General features: G+C 41.8%; 1 protein-coding gene and 1 pseudogene across 2 annotated transcripts in view; both read right to left on the bottom strand.

Annotated features, from left to right (window-relative positions):
• Window positions 1-469: 469 nt before the first annotated feature.
• RGS7BP (regulator of G protein signaling 7 binding protein) overlaps window positions 470-18631 on the bottom strand; it is a 116932-nt gene continuing 98770 nt past the window's right edge. The window contains exon 5 of one of the 2 annotated variants that reach the window (XM_029215634.1): window positions 470-1808. In XM_029215634.1, the coding sequence (XP_029071467.1) occupies window positions 1717-1808 (92 nt within the window). In that variant the 3' untranslated portion in view covers window positions 470-1716. The remainder of the gene's footprint in view (window positions 1809-18631) is intronic. The other variant, XM_029215633.1, reaches the window with a different exon arrangement.
• On the bottom strand, window positions 9858-11361 carry LOC114891503 (annotated as a pseudogene).

Genomic DNA, 18631 nt, shown 5'->3' with positions numbered 1-18631 from the left:
TGCCAACTCACTGGAATACATCTCTGGACTCCAAGAATAAGGCCAAAAACCAGCTGGTGTGATCTAAATAGAGGTATGCATCGCCTTTTGAGATCTCTTCCAACTCTTTAATCCTTTCACTTTCCATCAAAAATCTAGAAGACAATTTCAAGGATAATTTCCACAACATCAGATATTAGGTGGAGCTATATGAAGCTGCCATTTTTTAGGTCAAAAACAGTCAAATATCAGCAGTTTCATATAATTCAACCTAATACGATAATTACTCCAGTAGTTTGTCTGTACCTCTCTTGCTCTTCACTAAAGCTAAAAGCTTGAGTATATTTACTTTTCAGGTCAAAATACTGGTGGACTTACAAACGCCTGTGCACATAAATACTGAGACATTATAGGGTTGGGATTAAAGATGCATCTTGGATAAACCATGTATAGGTCATCCTTTTATTGTGCTGGACTCTGGTGCCTCTTGTCTGACTTTAGGAATTTCAGACTATGGAAAACAAGAAAAGCTGTCCAAAGGCTTGACCTTTCAACCCATGGGAAACTCTGTCTGGGAAACGGGCCAAAGGAAGAGCAAGGGAAAATATAACAAAATCTGTATCATGTTACAAGTTTAGTGGAGGAAGAGCACAGCAGAGCTGTGAGCAGAAAAACAAAGCGTGTGGCTTCCTCCTTTCTAAAATAGAGTATTGCTTAATGTGTCCTGCTTTTAAGATTCTAAGCATAAGACAAGACACCAAGTACACGTTGGAAAAGTCCTATCTGCATAGTCATCTAAAATGAGACAAACTTAGCTTAACTAAAAAGATTTTATTAACAATGTAAAATGTTAAGTATTTTTACGATCTGAGCTAATTCCAGCATGCCCTATAAGATTTAACACTATGCTGATGTGCAGACATCATGCTTCAGATTTCAATTAGAACAAAATATGATAATACTCAATTTTACATTTGAGGGTAATTGTATATGTCACTACACCATTTCCTAACTGGATTACTTCATTCTCCAAGAAGCTGAAAAAGACACCATTGGATCGAAAGGAAATTAGTTGCCCATATGCATTGTATGAAGTTATTAGGATTATTGTGTATTTACAAAATTTAAATACTTTTCATATATGTCCTTGTTGCATTATAAATTAAGATATTTTTACGTTGAAGCTCTTAGATTCTGACAGAATGGAAGACTAAACGTAAATGAGTGCAGAGAAAGCAATAGGTTGAGGTGGTATATGTTTGATTATAATATTATTCCTAATATTGGTTGGATTTTGAACAGTTTTGCAGTTTTAAATAGATTTCTATGTTTAAAGACTCATATGTGATCATTTGTTAACATGACATCAGCAAGAGCTATAGATATACTATTATACATGAAATAATTTTTCTCTGTGTAATACTTAGAAAAACCTTTAAATAATTTAAAAATCATAATTCTTGCATCTGTCATGGTGTGGTTTGGAGCAGACATGCACAATGTCAGCTTTAAAAATCCTTTTAAAAACAGCCTGCTTTTTGAATCTTTTTTTTTTTCTTGACGGCAGCTGCTTTCAAATGTAAAATCATTTCAAAGGGCAGTGGGAGGTGGATAAAAGTAATAAGGAAGCATAGAAAACATAGTCAAAAACCAATAACTGTGGTTCAGCTGTATGGAGGTCCTCGAGTTCAGTGATATTTTCAGGTCTTCCTAGTGGTGGTTTCCAGGAGGAATCACCTAGCTTGAGACGAGACAGCACAGCCCAAAGAACCTTCTCTTCCGTCTTCTAACCAGGGGGTAGGGAGTTAGATTTAGAAGGCTGCTGTCATCTGTGATGGAATAGAATGTACATATGAGTGAGGTACAGACAAAACAACTTGTTTTTTATGAATTGGCCTTAAAAATCCACCATCCTTCGAATCCAACTTTCTCAGCCTCGGCACCATTGACATTTTGGACCAGATCATTCTTTATTGTTGGGGGCTGTCCTGAGCATTGTAGGATGTTTAGCAGCATCCCTGGCCTCTACTCACTAGATGCCAGTAGCACTCCCCTACCAGTTGTGACAACCGAAAATGTCCCCAGATATGGCCAAATGTTCCTGGGGTGGTGGTGAGGTTGAAGCAAAGAGCCCACAGTTGAGAACCACTGCTTAAAGTTAAATCTAAACTACTTAGAGGCAGTTTTTCACTTGGGAGATGTATACTTCTTAGAAAAAGCCCATGCTTTGGAGTAAAGCTGGCTTCTTTCTTATACTTTTCCACTTACTAGTCCTGTGACTTTGAAAGTGTCACTTAAGCTCGTTAGGCTTCATTTTCCCCATATGTAAAATAAGGCTCAGTAATACTTACCCTAGGTGAGAATTAAATGAAATAATCTATTAAAAACATTTAGCTTGGGTGGGGACATTGGTGCCTAGCATGGAGGAAACAGTAAATATAGCTATTATTAACTATTTCCCTTTACATAGGACCTTGTCTTACCTCCATTCACCTACTTTATGCCTCGGGAAGAAGCTTCAACTATTTCTTGTTGAGTATTTCCCTAGTACTTTCTTTCTTTCTTTCTTTCTTTTTTTTTTTTTTTTGCGGTACACGGGCCTCCCACTGCTGTGGCCTCTCCCGCCGCGGAGCACAGACTCCGGACGCTCAGGCTCAGCGGCCATGGCTCACGGGCCCAGCTGCTCCACAGCATGTGGGATCTTCCCGGACCGGGGCACGAACCCGTGTCCCCTGCATCGGCAGGCGGACTCTCAACCACTGCGCCACCAGGGAAGCCCTCCCTAGCATTTTCTATAAATATCTGCACACAAGGGCATTCAGAGAAGATTGTCAGCTGTTGAATTCACAAGTTGTGGTTTGAAAATTTTAATATGATGACAAGTAGAGAAAGAAATAAACCAGTAAACCAAATACAGTTTAATGAGCTGGGTTTTTGGGAAATAGTGCAGTTCAACAGAGAGTGTGGGTAGAAACAGCCTGTTGGAGCGGAACTGACCAATGTGGGTTGCAGAGGCTGGAGAAGGACCGCAGGGAAATAATCTGGAAATTGCTAGCTGGGGCAGCGCTAAGATATGGTCAGAATGGAACTAGGGGCAACAAAATGGCTGGTTGGCTGGCCACCCTTATATACCTAAGCTTTGCCGGAACTAGTTCCACTGCCCTCCCAGAGCAGAGCTAAAATGTTCCCTTCTTTCCCCATCCTAACGTTGAAGATGCAGGACCTTGAAAAACAGCCCAGAATCAGGAGTTAGATGAAGTGATTGATATAGTGAGGAATTATGCCCCACTTCAATAAAACTGGCTTGTAGATGAGCGTTGTTTTTCTTGATTACTGAGAGCCTAGACGCTCAGGAAACTATCAGGAACAAATGAGTCCTGGCTTTCTGGTCCTCGTACATAAATTGTCATCCAAGTGCCCTGGCTTTCCCTCCCCATCCCCCAAGGCTCCCATGTGTCATATTTATTTGTAAATTAGCATCACCCACCGAGTTGACAGTGTTCCTTGGAATGCTGCACTATGTTACACACGTAGATGAAACTAGAGTAGCAAGTCAGAGCCGGGGAAGAAAACAGGTGCCCCAGCTGGGCACATCAGATTAATCAAACACAGCCTCCTCCCCCAGGCTCCCCAGATTAAACTCCTCTCTTAATACTCACACTCTGCTAATGTGGAGAAAAACAGGACTCTGTCTTTTTCATAGTGAAAAATAATTCACTATAATCTGGATGTCAACATTTGGAGGCAAAAAAATAGGACATCTCTCTTTTACAGTTAAACTTGCCCCAAACAGTTAAGATGCTGAAAGCAATGTCAAATCCTATATATAAACCTGATTTCTCAGAAGAATCTCTGAGATGAATCATAATATATTTGGAGCAGATAGAAACGATAACCATACTCTCTCATCATTTTTAGGACTCTTAACTTCTTTAACCACCAAATGATCAGTGAACTTAACCTAATTGGATATGGCCAAGATACAGCAGACCCTGAAGGGTAAAGAATTTTATTTTTTGGTATCTCTTTGAATACTGACTACACTTCCCAAAACTCAAGTTCAACTGGAAGTTAATACTTCCTTGGAACAGAATTACCAAAACTATGAAGATACTAATAGCAAAGAAAAATCTTATTTCTACTTCTATGAGACTTGGAGATCTATTTCCTGAATTCCCATTTATTTCTTGAATTCCCTATATGCTTGCCTTTCTTCAGTCATTTAAGAGATTTGGGAGTGACCTCATTTGTATTTATATATTACACAATAAAATGCAATTCTGGTGTGTATCATTCCCACTACATGAGGAAATATCTACATACGTTGGTATGTTGTATTTACAAAGAAAGTGTGCATGTGTGTGCTGTGGTGGTATATTTGCTCCCATTCTCTCTTTTTTAGGTATTAAAAGCACACAGGTATTATGAGATTTGTATCAAGACTGACCCTTGTATCTGTGCATTCATTACAGTGAATCAAAAAACCTTTGTGCTATTGAAATTCTCCTCATTCAGCCTTCTTTTCATATACATATATATATATATATATATATATAAAACATTCACTTGTGAGTGCTATATACACACATGCACACACACATACATATATAGCATTCATAAGTGAATAGGAAGTGTTAGGATTGATGAGAAAGTGCTCAGACGTTAAGCAAAGGACAGACTGCCTATTAAGGATGACTGCTGGTTTGGGGCATCTTAGTTGAGCATTTGTGACACCTTTGCCTAGCCTGGAGCTTGTCTGATCATCACCTAGGGCTGAGGTGACACAAAAGCTCAAAAATTCTTGGCAGAAATTCAGAGCAGCTTTCTACACTCTAGGAAGCTGACATCTGCAGTAAATGCTGAAATTCACTGAGCAGTAAGTCTGCCTGGAATGGTTTGAAGTCAATTTAAAGCCAAGGAAAGATGTCTTCCCACATACTGAAATCCTGTCTCTGAAGTGAGGGGCTGTCAACAGAATGTGAGCAAAATGGGATGTTTCCCCACTCATTCTAAACTTTCTGCGCTAATCCATCTGAACTTGCTGGGAAATCTTTGCTTTTTATTGGAAATGATTGAGACTTTTATGGTATCTTTTCTCCAAAGTGCATACCCTCAGAGAACTGTAACTTAGGAGAATTTTAAATGTGAAAATAAAAAGTGAGAAAGAGAAGAGGAGGCAGGAAAGGATAGCAGAAAGTGAAAGAAAAGGAGAGTAGGGTATTCAGTCATCAGTAAATTCAAACCCCAGTCATTTAATGTTTAATTCTTGGATGTTTAATGTTTAATCCCTATTAAAAGCCAGGGATGCTGGAGTCCCCCAAGGTACAGTAATACCATTTCTCAAATTTCTTTTGCCAATAAAATATTTTTTACATAAATGATACGTTAAGAAAAAGAAGGACATGAAAATGAGAAGTTTTCAAATAATAAACTGAGTGTTTGAGTTTAAAGCTATGTTCTCTAAGTCAAGAGAAGTGCTTATAATGGAACTGCAGTTGCACATTTCTAATCTGTTAAAAAAGGAGAACTTCAGCTAGTCCCAGGGTTCCCAAACATAAGCTGCATCAGCTTCATCTGAGGGCTTATTAAAGCACAGATTGCTAGCCCTACCTCCAGAGTTTCTGAATCAGTAGGTCTGGGGTGGGCCAGGCAATCTCCATTTCTTACAAGTTCCTGGACCTGCTGATACGGCTGGTCCTGAGACCACACTTTGAGAACCACTGAATTAATCAAAGCTCTACGAAGTGTAGGGCTCTATGTCGGGTGCTGGGGGTAATACCAGATGGCTCCTAAGAGAAAGGTGAACCTTGGCCTCAGGGATCTTTGTCTGAGTAACTAGGAGGCTTCATTAGAAATGCCATTACAGAGATACAAATACAATGCTTTGAGAATTCCCAGAGGGGGAAATTACTCCCATCTGTAAAGAAGACATTTGTGGAAAATTCCTGGGGGCTCCATGTTCATGCTGGGCTACAAGGCATGGGGAGAACTTGGACATTTGGTGAAGTAGGGGGGCAGGCATTCGGGATGGAGAAAACAGTGTCAAAGGAGGAGGTCAGGGCAGGTCAAAGACAGGGAGGTCAAAGGCAGCCTGAATTTGGGTCCAAGTAAATTGTCCAGTCTGGCTGGAATGAAAGGCATATGAAGGAGGGGATGGTCTAAAACAGAACTACTTAGAATTCCCTAAATAAGGCCATTCCTTCCCTTGCCTCCCTGTCCTTTCACACACCATCTCTTTTTTCAGAAAAGTCTTTTCTGACTGCTCCGTGCTTCTACCTTCCTTCATGCTTCCATACAATTGCTATAGCCCTTGGTACATTGTCTGCTTCCAACCCTGTTTAGCCACCATTCTATGAGCAACTCTTTATGAAAGACTTAATAAATTTACCCTGGCTGCCCAGGTCTTCAGCTCCCACTTACTCCTCAACCCTCCTTAATTAGGCTTCCGGGCCCCCAATTCCAAGTAAGCTACTTTGGCCAACCTCACCAGTGACTCCCTTGTTGCTAAATCCTATGGACACTTTCAGTTCTTATCTAGCTGAACTACCCCACACTATTAGCCATTCCTTCCTTGCAGCTTTCTTATTATACCATGTAGAGTTTCTTCTCAGTTTTTGTAAACTGCTCTTCTTACATTTTGGTATTTCAGGGCTCTTCTCTATGTACTCTTCATGGGTGGTCTCAACCATTTTTAGGGCTTTGATTACCACTACACTGCTGACGTTTACATCTGTATTTCCTGTCCTTCTAGCTCGCATGTCTCACCTCAGCATAAGACATGTACATCCATCACAACCACTGAGCATCGCTCTTGGAGTCCCCCCACATCCAGAACTTCAACTGTCCTGTCCTCTGCCTCTGCTGGTACTGCTCTGTTCTAGTTTAGTGATTGACACCATCATTCACTCTGCTTTCCAAGTCTGAACCCAGGTTTCATCCTTGATTCTGCCTTGGCCTTATGTACATCGTCCAACTGGTCATATCCTCTTCTCCAAGCCCTGGTCTTTAGGTCAGATTGTAAGCATTTCTCACCTGTCTTATTGTACTTGCCTACTAACTGAATCCCTCCAGTGACCTCAGGATAAAGTCTAAACCTCTTAACATGAATTAGAGGGGCCTCCCCCAACCTCTCTAGTCTCTCTCTCTCTTTCTTTTAATATATACTGCAATTTTATTTCAATTGCACAAACGAAGTTAGCATGTAGGAAATTTAAATGAACAGTATGGTAAAAACAGCAGAGAACCAAAAACTCTAATAAGGAAGTACACCTAAAGCATGAGAATTCAACATTCATTAGTGTTTCATCTTCAGTTTTGATTGACACTTGATGCTTGCAAAATTTTGAAACCAACTTTGAGATCTATTCTGAAGAGATTTCAGCACCGGCACTAAGATTTGTACATTCAGTTGGTTTGCAATTGACTTGTTAGCCATTTACCTCGTGTATAGTACAGATTTGTCACAGGTCAGATCACAGTGTTGAAGGAAAGAAGTACCTGCCTGTAATTAGAAAGGATCCCCTAAACTGCGCTCAGCTTAAGACGTCCAATGTACAAGAGCATGAAAACCACCATAATATTGTGCCTACAAGGAACATAGTTTTGATAAGGAAAATAACCTAAGCTTCTGTTTCCCATTTTAATTACTGAAATCTCTAACAAGGACAAAACTGTCACATAGGACAGTAAATGGATGCAATAATTCAATCAGACTTCTTGGAAAGAACACATTTAGCAATCTGGGACAATGCAGAATGACAGGAAATAAAATGTGATTCAACACTGGTTCTTTTTGTCATTTTACACAGACATCATGTTAATATTAGACCAAGGCACAAAACGTTTAGTGCATGAACCAGTTTCTTTTTTAAGATCTAGCATTTTTACTGTAGTCTTTTATCTTACTTTGGACTACTTGTACCCAGTACTCTATCCTACTAGAGACTGCTTAACTTAATCAACAAAATCAAAAGCGATTTCTGAGCAGATTTATGGGGGACATAAACATTTGTATCATCAAAGTGTTTGCATAACCAAAAGTACAATAATGAAGATGAAAAGGCCTCCTATTTCTTTTAGAAAGTAGTACTTCATAAGCTTGCTGCATCTTTAATGTCTTCACTATTGGATGACAATGAATAGTTGATAGAAAAAAAGAACTGTATACATGAATTATGATAGCTCCTCCATCACAGATCTAAAACTGAAGTTTCTACAGAAATAAAACTATTTTAACAAGGGAAAAAAATTCCCTCATTCAAACCTCTTTGAAGTGGTAATGGCTGCAAACTTGCAGCACTTAGAAAACTATGCTATCAACAAGTTCTGCTTTTAAGAATTTAGATTAAGAAATCTAGATAGCAGATGAAAGTGGATTATTTCTTCAAAATTTTAGTAAAACTACTGATAATCCAAAGTTTCAAAGCAAATATGGCACATCAATATGGAGAGCCTGGAGAATTTTGATTTCCTAAAATTTCAAAAAATTATATCATTGCAACATACAGGATTTCTTCCCTATTTTAATCTTAGAAGTTTCAAAGAAAAGGGAGTGGATAACATACACACACGTGAGTGCCCACACAAACACGCACGCATGCATGCACACACGGTGGTAAGTAGAGTATCTAGTTCCTTCTTCCCACCACCTAAATCTCACTTTATTTATTAAAAGAAAATTATGCAGGACCCCCCTCACTGTTTTCCCTTTATCGAATGATTTCTGTGACCTTAATTGCTGCCATCATTGTTACTTTTCTAGTATTTCAACATAAGATTCAAAAGCAGCTTTGTAGTCAGGAACGTGTGCCTGAACACCTGTACAACTGCAGGGCATCAAGGTAATAACAACTGCCAAATTCAGGGATGGAACTTTTGAGTTCCACAGTAAGATGTAATTCATGTGAAGCTCAGAATCATGTTTCAGACCATTGAACTTACTCAAGTTAAAATACAAATAGCTGAAGACATGATGTAAAAGATTAAGTACTTGATGCTGTTAACATATTTACCAATTAAAGTCACAAAATATTCCTCATTATTATTCATGCAGATAACTGAGAACGAAGATAGTGCAGAAATTAACTTTGAATAAAAAATTATTCTTTCCCTTCCTTCCACTCCCCTATACTCTACAAAATGTTTTCCTTGGGACTAGGCCTTGAAAAGGCCACTACATATTAGTTTGACATGCATTACTGTCTGCAATTTAAAAAAGCTAATTTTGTGGTGGTTTTCTAATTTTATAATTTATAGTTACATTATAAATATGTCCACATGCATAAATCTAAAAAAGTTGAAAACCTACAGTGAATCTACAATATATTGTTTTACATTTGACCACTGCTTTGTGTTATGTAGGAGTCACAGATTTGGTAAAGCATAGTAACAATTTAGGAAGGCATCTAAATCTTTAAATTATGGACAAATTTTATGTTTGAATCTACAAAATTGCATGAAGGCTAAACTCGAGAGACTTCCTATCATTCTAAAATTCCTCACTCCGAACAAATCATTTTTAGGACATTTCTTATAAATATCACCCTTTGAAAGCACATACCATTCCATTTGTTCCACATTTTATGATCTTAACCTACATAGGGCTGAACTCAATTATTCATGGAATATCAAATATGATAGGAAGACAAACCTGAGAGAAACAATACAATAGCATAACTTGCTAAATTCCTCATCACCATTCTCTGAAGAAAACTTCTCAAGCCTTTCTCCTCTTTATTTTAGCAATGGATTGTGGAAAATGTGAAATTTTCTCTTGACATGAAAATATCTCAATGCACGGTGATCTTGCCTGATGGATTCAGTATTTTCTGCATAACTGATACAGGAACTCCTATACGACTCTATTCCATCCTGTTGTAAAGGTCAGAAAAAAGCAGCAAACTGGGAGGGAAACAGCTTATCACCAGGGTAGTAATGTCTGAAGTCTTTCAGAGTATGTTGGTTTTTCCCTGCTTTGTCTCCATTTTCTTCTTACAGCTCACAAAATGAAGGGTTTTTTTATTGTTACCACAGTTGTTCTTTGTTGGTTTTTTTTTTTTCCTTTCTCCAGATTAAAGTCCTGTCTCTCCTTAGTTTGATTCTCTATGCAGTATTTGACTTGCTCAGTTCCTGCCTGATTGCATCAATGAGCTCTTCTTTTAGCTTAGTTAATTCTTTTCTCATTTCATCTAAAATGTCCTGTTTCAGCCTGTCATAGTCCAAGTCCCTCCACCTGGACTCCGTTGGCACTGGGCTGTGACGAGGGCGCAGATTTTGGTCTGTGTAATGAATCATAGGACGTGTTGTCAAAAACAATCTGATTTTTCCTTGGAGAATCCCGTCTGGAAATAACAGGTGACTTGCTGCCATTCATTGTATTTGTTCTTTCCCAAGGCTTTCTTGTCAGTTCAGGTGTGTTGAAGAGGCCTTAGAAGTTACAAGCTCTGAATCTTCATTTTTGTTCTGTTTCTATTGTTGATCCCTTTTCAGCAATTCTTCTCCTCCTGGCCAGCAGGGCACTCATTTCTTCCATTAAGCCACTACCCCCTAACGGAAGGGATCCATTTCCACGACCCATATCTGTTTTAGATGAGGCCGAATTCACACCAATGGTATTCCCTCCGCTTGGGAAAGAGGCATCCTCCATCCGTGACACTTTCCTAAGTTTTGCTCCAGCAACCGCAGCTGCAAGTCCAGTTAAAGGGCGATTGTCTTCAGACATGGATCCCGAAAAAAATCCAGATGCAGGGAGGGGAGCAGAAGGAGGTGGGGGGGGAGGAGGGGTACCTGATTCGGACAAGGCAGTGGAGGAGGCAGAGGGGGGGTCCTGAGGACGGAAGGGGAGGGGGGAGAGGGGGCCCTGGGGGTGGAGGGAGTGCGACTGATGCCTGGGCAGGACCTGGTGGGAGTGGAGGAGGGGGTGGAGGTGCAGGTGGTCCCAAGAAAATGCCCTGTTGGGCTGGAGGTTCCGCGGCTGAGAGGCTGCCTGCCAGCCTGGCTCAGAAGTAGAGGAGTTGTCTCCACAGAGGCAGGGGCAGCGGCATTTGCCATTCTTCGCTCTCCCTCGCACGCCAGCTGCTCCCTTTCTAGCTGCTCTTGCCACTCTCTTTCTGACCTTTCCCAGTCCAGTCTCTCCAGCCTTTCCCTTTCTAACCTCTCCCTCTCCAATCTCTTCCTTTGCATTCTTCCTCTCTCCAGCCTTTCCGGCTCCAGCGCCTTTTGTCATTGCTGTTCTTGTAGTTGCCTTCTTTGAATTTCCAATTCTTCTTGTGATGGGCCATTCTGAACTTCGGCAGGTAGTTGTGAATTTTGTCTAGGCGATGTTGGCCTTGTTTCCTGTGAATTCAGCACTCCTAAGGCATGCATCATGGCACTTGCGAAGACATGGGCATCTTCTTTGCTGCCAAAGTTGAGAACATACACCTGTCTAGCATCCCACCATTGGTGGAAGGTCTGAGTAGCTTGATCGTACTTCAACCCTTTAGGAATGGCACAATATATCACTACCTGCTGGTCCTGAATCTTCCTGCCCACCACTCTGAATGTGTTGTTGCCTGTATGATGATATATATGAACTCAGATGAACCCCGTTGAACCACCAGCTGGCACCCACTTTTTATTGGCATCGTCATAAACCATCACAGCAGCTCTTGCCTGACAGATACTCTGTTCACTTATTATTTTAAATGTATCCTGCCACTCCCTTCTGGTCTGTAGAGTTTCTGCTGAAAAATCAGCTGATAACCTTATGGGAGTTCCCTTGTATGTTATTTGTTGTTTTTCCCTTGCTGCTTTCAATAATTTTTCTTTTTGTTTAATTTTTGCCAATTTGATTACTATGTGTCTTGGCGTGTTTCTCCTTGGGTTTTTCCTGTATGGGACTCTCTGCACTTCCCAGACTTGGGTGGCTATTTCCATTCCCATGTTAGGGGAATTTTCAACTATAATCTCTTCAAATATTTTCTCTGGTCCTTTCTTTCTCTCTTCTCCTTCTGAGACCCCTATAATGTGAATGTTAGTGTGCTTAATGTTGTTCCAGAGGTCTCTCACACTGTTCTCATTTCTTTTCATTCTTTTTTCTTTTTTTTTGCTCCATAGTCGTGATTTCCCCTGCTCTGTCTTCCAGCTCGCTGATCCATTCTGCTTCATTTACTCTACTATTGATTCCTTCCAGTGTGTTTTTCACTTCAGTTATTGTATCGTTCAACTCTGTTTGATTGTTCTTTATATTTTCTAACTCTTTGTTAAAAAATCCCTCTAACTTATCCATTTTTCTCCTGAGTTCTTGGATCACCTTTACAATCGTTACTCTGAACTCTTTCTCAGGTAGATTGCCTATCTCCACAACACTTAGTTCTGGAGTTTTATCTTGTTCCTTCATCTGAAACACATTCCTCTGCCACCTCATTTGGGGTTAATTACGTTTCTCAACTTTGGAGAAGTAGCCTTCTGTAGGAGACGTCCTATGGGTCCCAGCAGTGCACTCACCCAAGGGCCAGGGGCCAGCGGTCCCAGGGTAGTGTCTGGCCTGTGTTTGCAGACTACAGTCTACTGAATCGTAGTTTTCTTCCTTCTGATTTCTGCCCCCTGGTGGGTGAGGCTGGTCTAGAAGCTTGTGTAGGCTTCCTGGCAGGAAGGGCTAATGCCTGCCCACTGGTGGGTGGAGCTGGGTCCTGGCCCTCTGGTGGGCAGGCTGTGTGATCAAGAAGTCTTTAGGCAACCTGACTGCTAATGCGTGGGGCTGTGGGGCTGTATTCCCACCCGTTAGTTGTTTGGCCTGAGGCATCCGGCACTGAAGGCTACAGGCTGTTGGGTGGGGCCGGGTCTTTGTGCTAAAGACCCAAGCAAGATGTCTGCCTCAAGGAGAGTTCATGCAGATGAATAATCCCCAATATATCTGCCACCAGTTTTTATGGCCCCAGCATGAGCCACAGCACCCCCCCCCCGCCTCCCCAGGAGACCCTCCAAGACCAGCAGGTAGGTCTGGCCCAGGCTTCTCTGAGGTTACTGCTTTTGCCCTTGGTCCTGGTACATGTGAGATTTTGTGCAATCCCTTTAAGAGTTAAGTGTCTGTTTCCCCCAGTCCTGTGGAGCTCCTGCAAATAAGCCCTGCCGGCCTTCAAATCCAAATGCTCTGGGGGGCACCTCTTCCCAATGCCAGACCCTTGGGCTGGGAAGCCTGATGTTGGCCTCAGAACTCTCACTCCTGTGGGAGAGCCTCTGCAAGGTCACCCAAGGTAGGGTGGGGTGGGGGAGGAGGTTAAGGATTTGGTTATATTTCAAGTGCACCCCTCCTACCATCTCGTTGTGCTTTCTTCTTTACGCCTTTAGATGTAGAAGATCTTTTTCTGTAGGTTCCAGTCTTTTCTATCGATGGCTGTTCAGATGTTAGTTGTGATTTTGGTGTGTTCATGAGAGAAGGTAAGCTCAAGGTCCTTCCACTCCACCATCTTGAAAGACTCCCTCTAATCTCTCTCTTAAGTCTCTTTTTATAAAAATTTATTTATTTTATTTATTTTATTTTTGGCTGCGTTGGGTCTTTGTTCCTGTGCGCGGGCTTTCTCTAGTTGCGGTGAGTGGGGGCTACTCTTTGTTGTGGTGTGCGGGCTTCTCACTGCGGTGGCTTCTCTTGTTGCGGAGCACGGGTTATAGGTGTGCGGACTTCAGTAGTTGTGGCACATGGGCTCAGTAGTTGTGGCTTGCGGGTTCTAGAGCACAGGCTTAGTAATTGTGGCGCACAAGCTTAGTTGCTCCATGGCATATGGGATCTTCTCAGACCAGGACTCAAACCTGTGTCCCCTGCATTGGCAGGCAGATTCTTAACCACTGTGCCACCAGGGAAGTCCTTAAGCCTCTTTTCTAACCACTTTCCCAAATAATGAAGTATTTATAGTTCATCAAAATGCCCTGCTCTGTCATCTCCTCAGACACCTTCACACATTCAGAATCTTCTGCCTAGACTCTCTTCTTTCTATCTTTTTCTTTAGCTAATTTCAATTTATCCTAAAAAATCTCAGCTCAGATACTTTCCAAAAAGCAATTCTCAATTACTCCTGTCTTCTCCTTCCCCATTTACAACTAAAATCTGACTAGGTGAGAATCCAATATGCCCTTGTAGCAACCTGTTTCTAACTATTAATATACCCTTATAGCAACCTGTATCTAACTAATAGTTGCATTTTAAGAGCTATTTTTTTGTCTTTCCAATAGTATGTGTGTGTGTGTGTGTGTGTGTGTGTGTGTTAGTTGTTTCCAGAGTTCACATGTCATACCCTGAAGGCTCCATCACAATCTCTGCAAGGGGAGGCTTATGTCAGCTGAAAAAGCTTCCCAGGTGATTCTCATCCCATTCTGTCCTGTTGAGATGGAAAGCCTCTAGGCAGAATCATCCCCAGCACCTGACACAGAATCTGGCATATTGTAAGTGACTATCACATGTTGGATGATGGTGGGGACAAGAAATGATGAGGTGAGAAGTCTGTTTTTCCTTCAATGGACAATGTGTAGACACATAAAATTTGAGTAGTGGCTCAACATAATTAGAGTAATGTATTTAGAAACTGATGTGTGATCAGTGATGAGTGGATTAGATTGGAGGAGCGGGGGAGGGATAGCATATGTCATGCTGAATCCTGGGCAAAATGTTGTAGAGATTGCAAAGGATCTGGGGTAACCAGTAAAACTTCCTAGAGTGAAATTCCCTGGTGGCACAGTGGTTAAGAATCTGCCTGCCAATGCAGGGGACATGGGTTCAAGCCCTGGTCTGGGAAGATCCCACATGCCGCAGAGCAACTAAGCCCGTGTGCCACAACTACTGAGCCTGCGTGCTGCAACTACTGAAGCCCGTGAGCCTAGAGCCTGTGCTCTGCAACAAGAGAAGCCACCACAATGAGAAGCCCACGCACTGCAACGAAGAGTAGCCCCTGCTCGCCACAACTAGAGAAAGCCCACGTGCAGCAACAAAGACGCAATGGAGCCAAAAATTAATTAATTAATTAAAAAACAAAACAAAAAACTGCCCAGAGTGACATTCAGACACCAACTTGAGGCACAGAAAGTCTCTATATGAGGTGCTGGGGAAGGACCTAAAAAGTCATCTCCAGGCTAGCAGGTGACATAACTGCTCAGTGTTCTTCAGCCAGATGCCAGAGAACTCTTCCGCTTGCCATGGCTATGTTGGTTCTAATTATGCACGTCCAGATTGGAGTGGATCAGGGGTATAGAGAATGGGGGAACTGTTCCTAGGCCCAGTTTAGTCTGGAGTAGGACTGTCTGCAGGAGGGGGCCCATTCTAGAACAGCTGCAACTCCTGACTGATCCACTTCAGACAGACTCTAATGCATGGTACCACCAACCGAATTCTAGGCAAGAGTAAATGTATTGACACACCACACAGCATTCATGAAGTCAGAATTTTGGAAAAGGTGAAACTGTCTTTCAGGCTTAAATTATTTCTGCAGTGTTTTGTTTGATTACAGCCTGCATTTAGAAGATGCTTGTCCTTCACTTTCCCATCTCCTTTTAGCCTTTGTCGGTAACTTTGTGGGCTCTACACAGGTGGTTCCATTTGTAATCCATTTGACACAGCAAGACTCTCATAATTAATGAAGCTCCCTACAGCACTGCCAGTGACCTGGAATGTAGGACAGGAGAGGTGCTGAAGCAGAGGAAAGGACAGAGGGCTGAGAGCCAGGAGACCTGGACGTTGCCGGGAGGCTGCCGGGAGCTGCAGCCGAGCAAGGGAGTTTTCTTCTGTGCACCTCTGTCTCCAGCCTTAAACTGGAAGCACAGAAGCAAAGGTCCCATCTCAAATAAAGGCATAATCACTATCCATTACAATTCCTGATCTTGGCCACCTTCCTTTATTTGTCACTGGAAATCAATTTAAAGCATATTGTTGTTGAGTCAAGTTTTGATTGTGGTGGGAAGGCGGGAAGATAGGATTCAATTTTGAAATGCTCAAATCAACATGGAAGAATTTCTGAGTTGCGGGACAGGATGGAGTCTGGAGAACAGGGGACTCAGAGCATTTCCAGTGTGGGTTCCCCACCCGCACCCTGTATGTGCCTGGCAGGATTTCCACATGGTCAGGGTTTGTGTAGGAAAAAGGGGGACCAGGAGCAGTATCTTTTCCCTTTTTCTCTCTGCTTCAAACTCACGTGTAAATGGAATGAAAAGAGAAAGGAAAGAAGCAGGCAGAAGGAAAACAGATGGCTCTCTATAATGCTTTTCATCCAGTTAGAATTATGTTTTGACAATAAGGTCCTACAGAAAAAAACTGGAACACATTTTCCCACATTTCACCCCACATCATTTTCTGCATAGATTAGACCTGTGTAATAAATCAATCTCCTGGAAAGAATTCCAGGAAGGTCATGGGGCAGCCTCTATGCTCTATCTTGGTATACGCAGAGAGAGGGATCTGGCTGATCTGCTGATTAAAATAGTGCCGCATGCATCTGCTAAAAAATGTTCCCATGGTGACTCCAACAGACCTGCTCTCCTTCCTTCAGGCCTTCTCAGACATCCCAGCGGAGACTTGCATTCCCCTTCCCCACCGCTCCGCTCCCAGTGACGTCTTGCTGTGAGTACCCATTAAACATGCCCAGAACAGAGATGTATCTTCACGTGCTAAGGGTTCCCATTTCTCCCCCCAATGAAGAAACCTTAATTTCCCACAAGACTTCACCTGAATTTTAAAAATTATTTTAAAATCATACAGCATTACTCCCTCCTGAAGAAGTCCTTCTATCTCCTAGCTTTTTCCTTTGCATGGCCCAAATGGATTTAGGGTTCAAGTCCTAGGCATCACTTGTTTCGATTTTTCCCTTTTCTCTTGTGTTTTCACTCATATTATCAATCATTCATTACTATTATTATATTTTTAAAATGTATTTAAAATTCTAATTATTTTTTCCATTTATAAAAGTAATACAAAGTCATACAAAATATTTCTACTATAATTTTGGATTTTTCTGGCCACACCACTTGACATGTGGGATCTTAGATCTCTGACCAGGGATCGAAGCCACACCCCCTGCAGTGGAAGCGCAGAGACTTAACCACAGGACTGCCAGGGACGTCCCAGTATTTCTATTATACTTTTTGTGATTATAAAAATGTCCTAAGTAAAGAAAATAAAATTTCTATTTTTCCAATAATGCCCGATTCAAAAACTGTTGGATGAACTTTCACTAAATATAGAGGGAATGTTTCAGATATTTAATTTAAAATATAGGCTATGGCATCCATGAAACTCAGCCTGGGGGGCTGTGGGTTGTCATCCTCCTAAGCAACTGGATGTGAAGTAAAAGAAGACCAACCACATCCTGTTGGTGGGGGGGACTTGCCCTACATAATACAAAGGTGAGGATAGCTTCAGACATGAGCCCCAAATCCAAAGTCTCAGAGATCAATATTCTGGAGAGCTGGCTCAGAATCAACCTTTCATGGATGCTACACATAGTCTGCTTCAGAGTGAAATGTAGCAGGTATTGTTCAATTTAATGATGATTTGGAGTTTTCCTGAACTAGGTTGGTGGGCCAGCTGGTAAATATCAATAATAACAATAATAATAATGCATCTGTTGAGCGCTTGCTCTCTGTAAGGTTGGTAGTGGGCATTGACATGCGTTTAATCATTTAATCCTTACAACAAGCCTCTGAAGTAGGTGGTCTAATTTCTTTTTCAGGGATAAGGAAATGTACATTTCCAGAAGTTAAACTACTTGTTCCAGGAAAATGGCAGAGCAAGCGTCGGAGCCCAAGGCTAGCCTTAACCATGCTTATTTCTAGCAGCAAACTTGCAGGCTGTGTCCAGAGGGCTCTCATTACTACAACACTCTGTAGTAAAACACTGTTTTCTTAAAACCCTACAAGGTCTCCCAAACACTGTACCGACGGCTCAAGCCAGGAACCCTCGGTCACCAGGCCCTTTGGGGGTGCTTGCAGTTTACCTGATGCACCACATTGCTGGTCTCTTCTTTTCTTTTCTTTCTTTATTTTTTTTTTTTACTTTTCTTATTATTAAATTTTATTTTTTAATTGAATTTTATTTCTTTTATACAGCAGGTTCTTATTAGTTATCCACTTTATACCTATGATTGTATATATGTCAATCGCCCGCCTCTTATTTTCTGTTACCTGCCTCCATCCCTTGCAGCTCAGGTCACACTACACTGTCTGGTGTTCTCACCTCCACCTCTCCACCTTCTGCCACGCTGCTCCTTGAGCCAAGTGGAGCTCCCGCTCTGCTGCCAAATCTTCTCCCTCCTCACCCAGAGGCAAGCAGCACCCTGCCCTCCCTTCCGCCTGGGCTTTGCTCGGTGGAAACAAGGTGTATCTTTCTTACTTCTAAAAACCCTTTTTCCACCCTCTATGGACCACCCTCTGAAGCTGATGCTTCCCTTAAGGCTGCTCTGGCCATATGTGCTTAGTGAAAGTGATTATTATTAGTCCTTTGTACATATCTTCAGACTCTGGGGCTGCAAAGTTGGGTGCAGGTTGAACAAACATTTAATGTTTATGCTGGGTGTTCTGCTATGTTCCGAGCATTTCTCTAGGTACTGAAGATAAAACAGTTAACAAAAGCATACAGAGGCCCTCCCCTCACAGAACTTACATTCTAGTGAATATCCCCTTTCCCTTTCTGTGT

This window comes from Monodon monoceros, unplaced genomic scaffold (genome assembly GCF_005190385.1).
Source record: "Monodon monoceros isolate NGI ecotype Baffin Bay Population unplaced genomic scaffold, NGI_Narwhal_1 Super_Scaffold_12, whole genome shotgun sequence".
In the NCBI taxonomy this organism is placed as follows: Eukaryota; Metazoa; Chordata; class Mammalia; order Artiodactyla; family Monodontidae; genus Monodon; species Monodon monoceros.
Note: the sequence above shows the minus strand (reverse complement) of the source record. Positions and strands in the feature narration are given on the sequence as shown.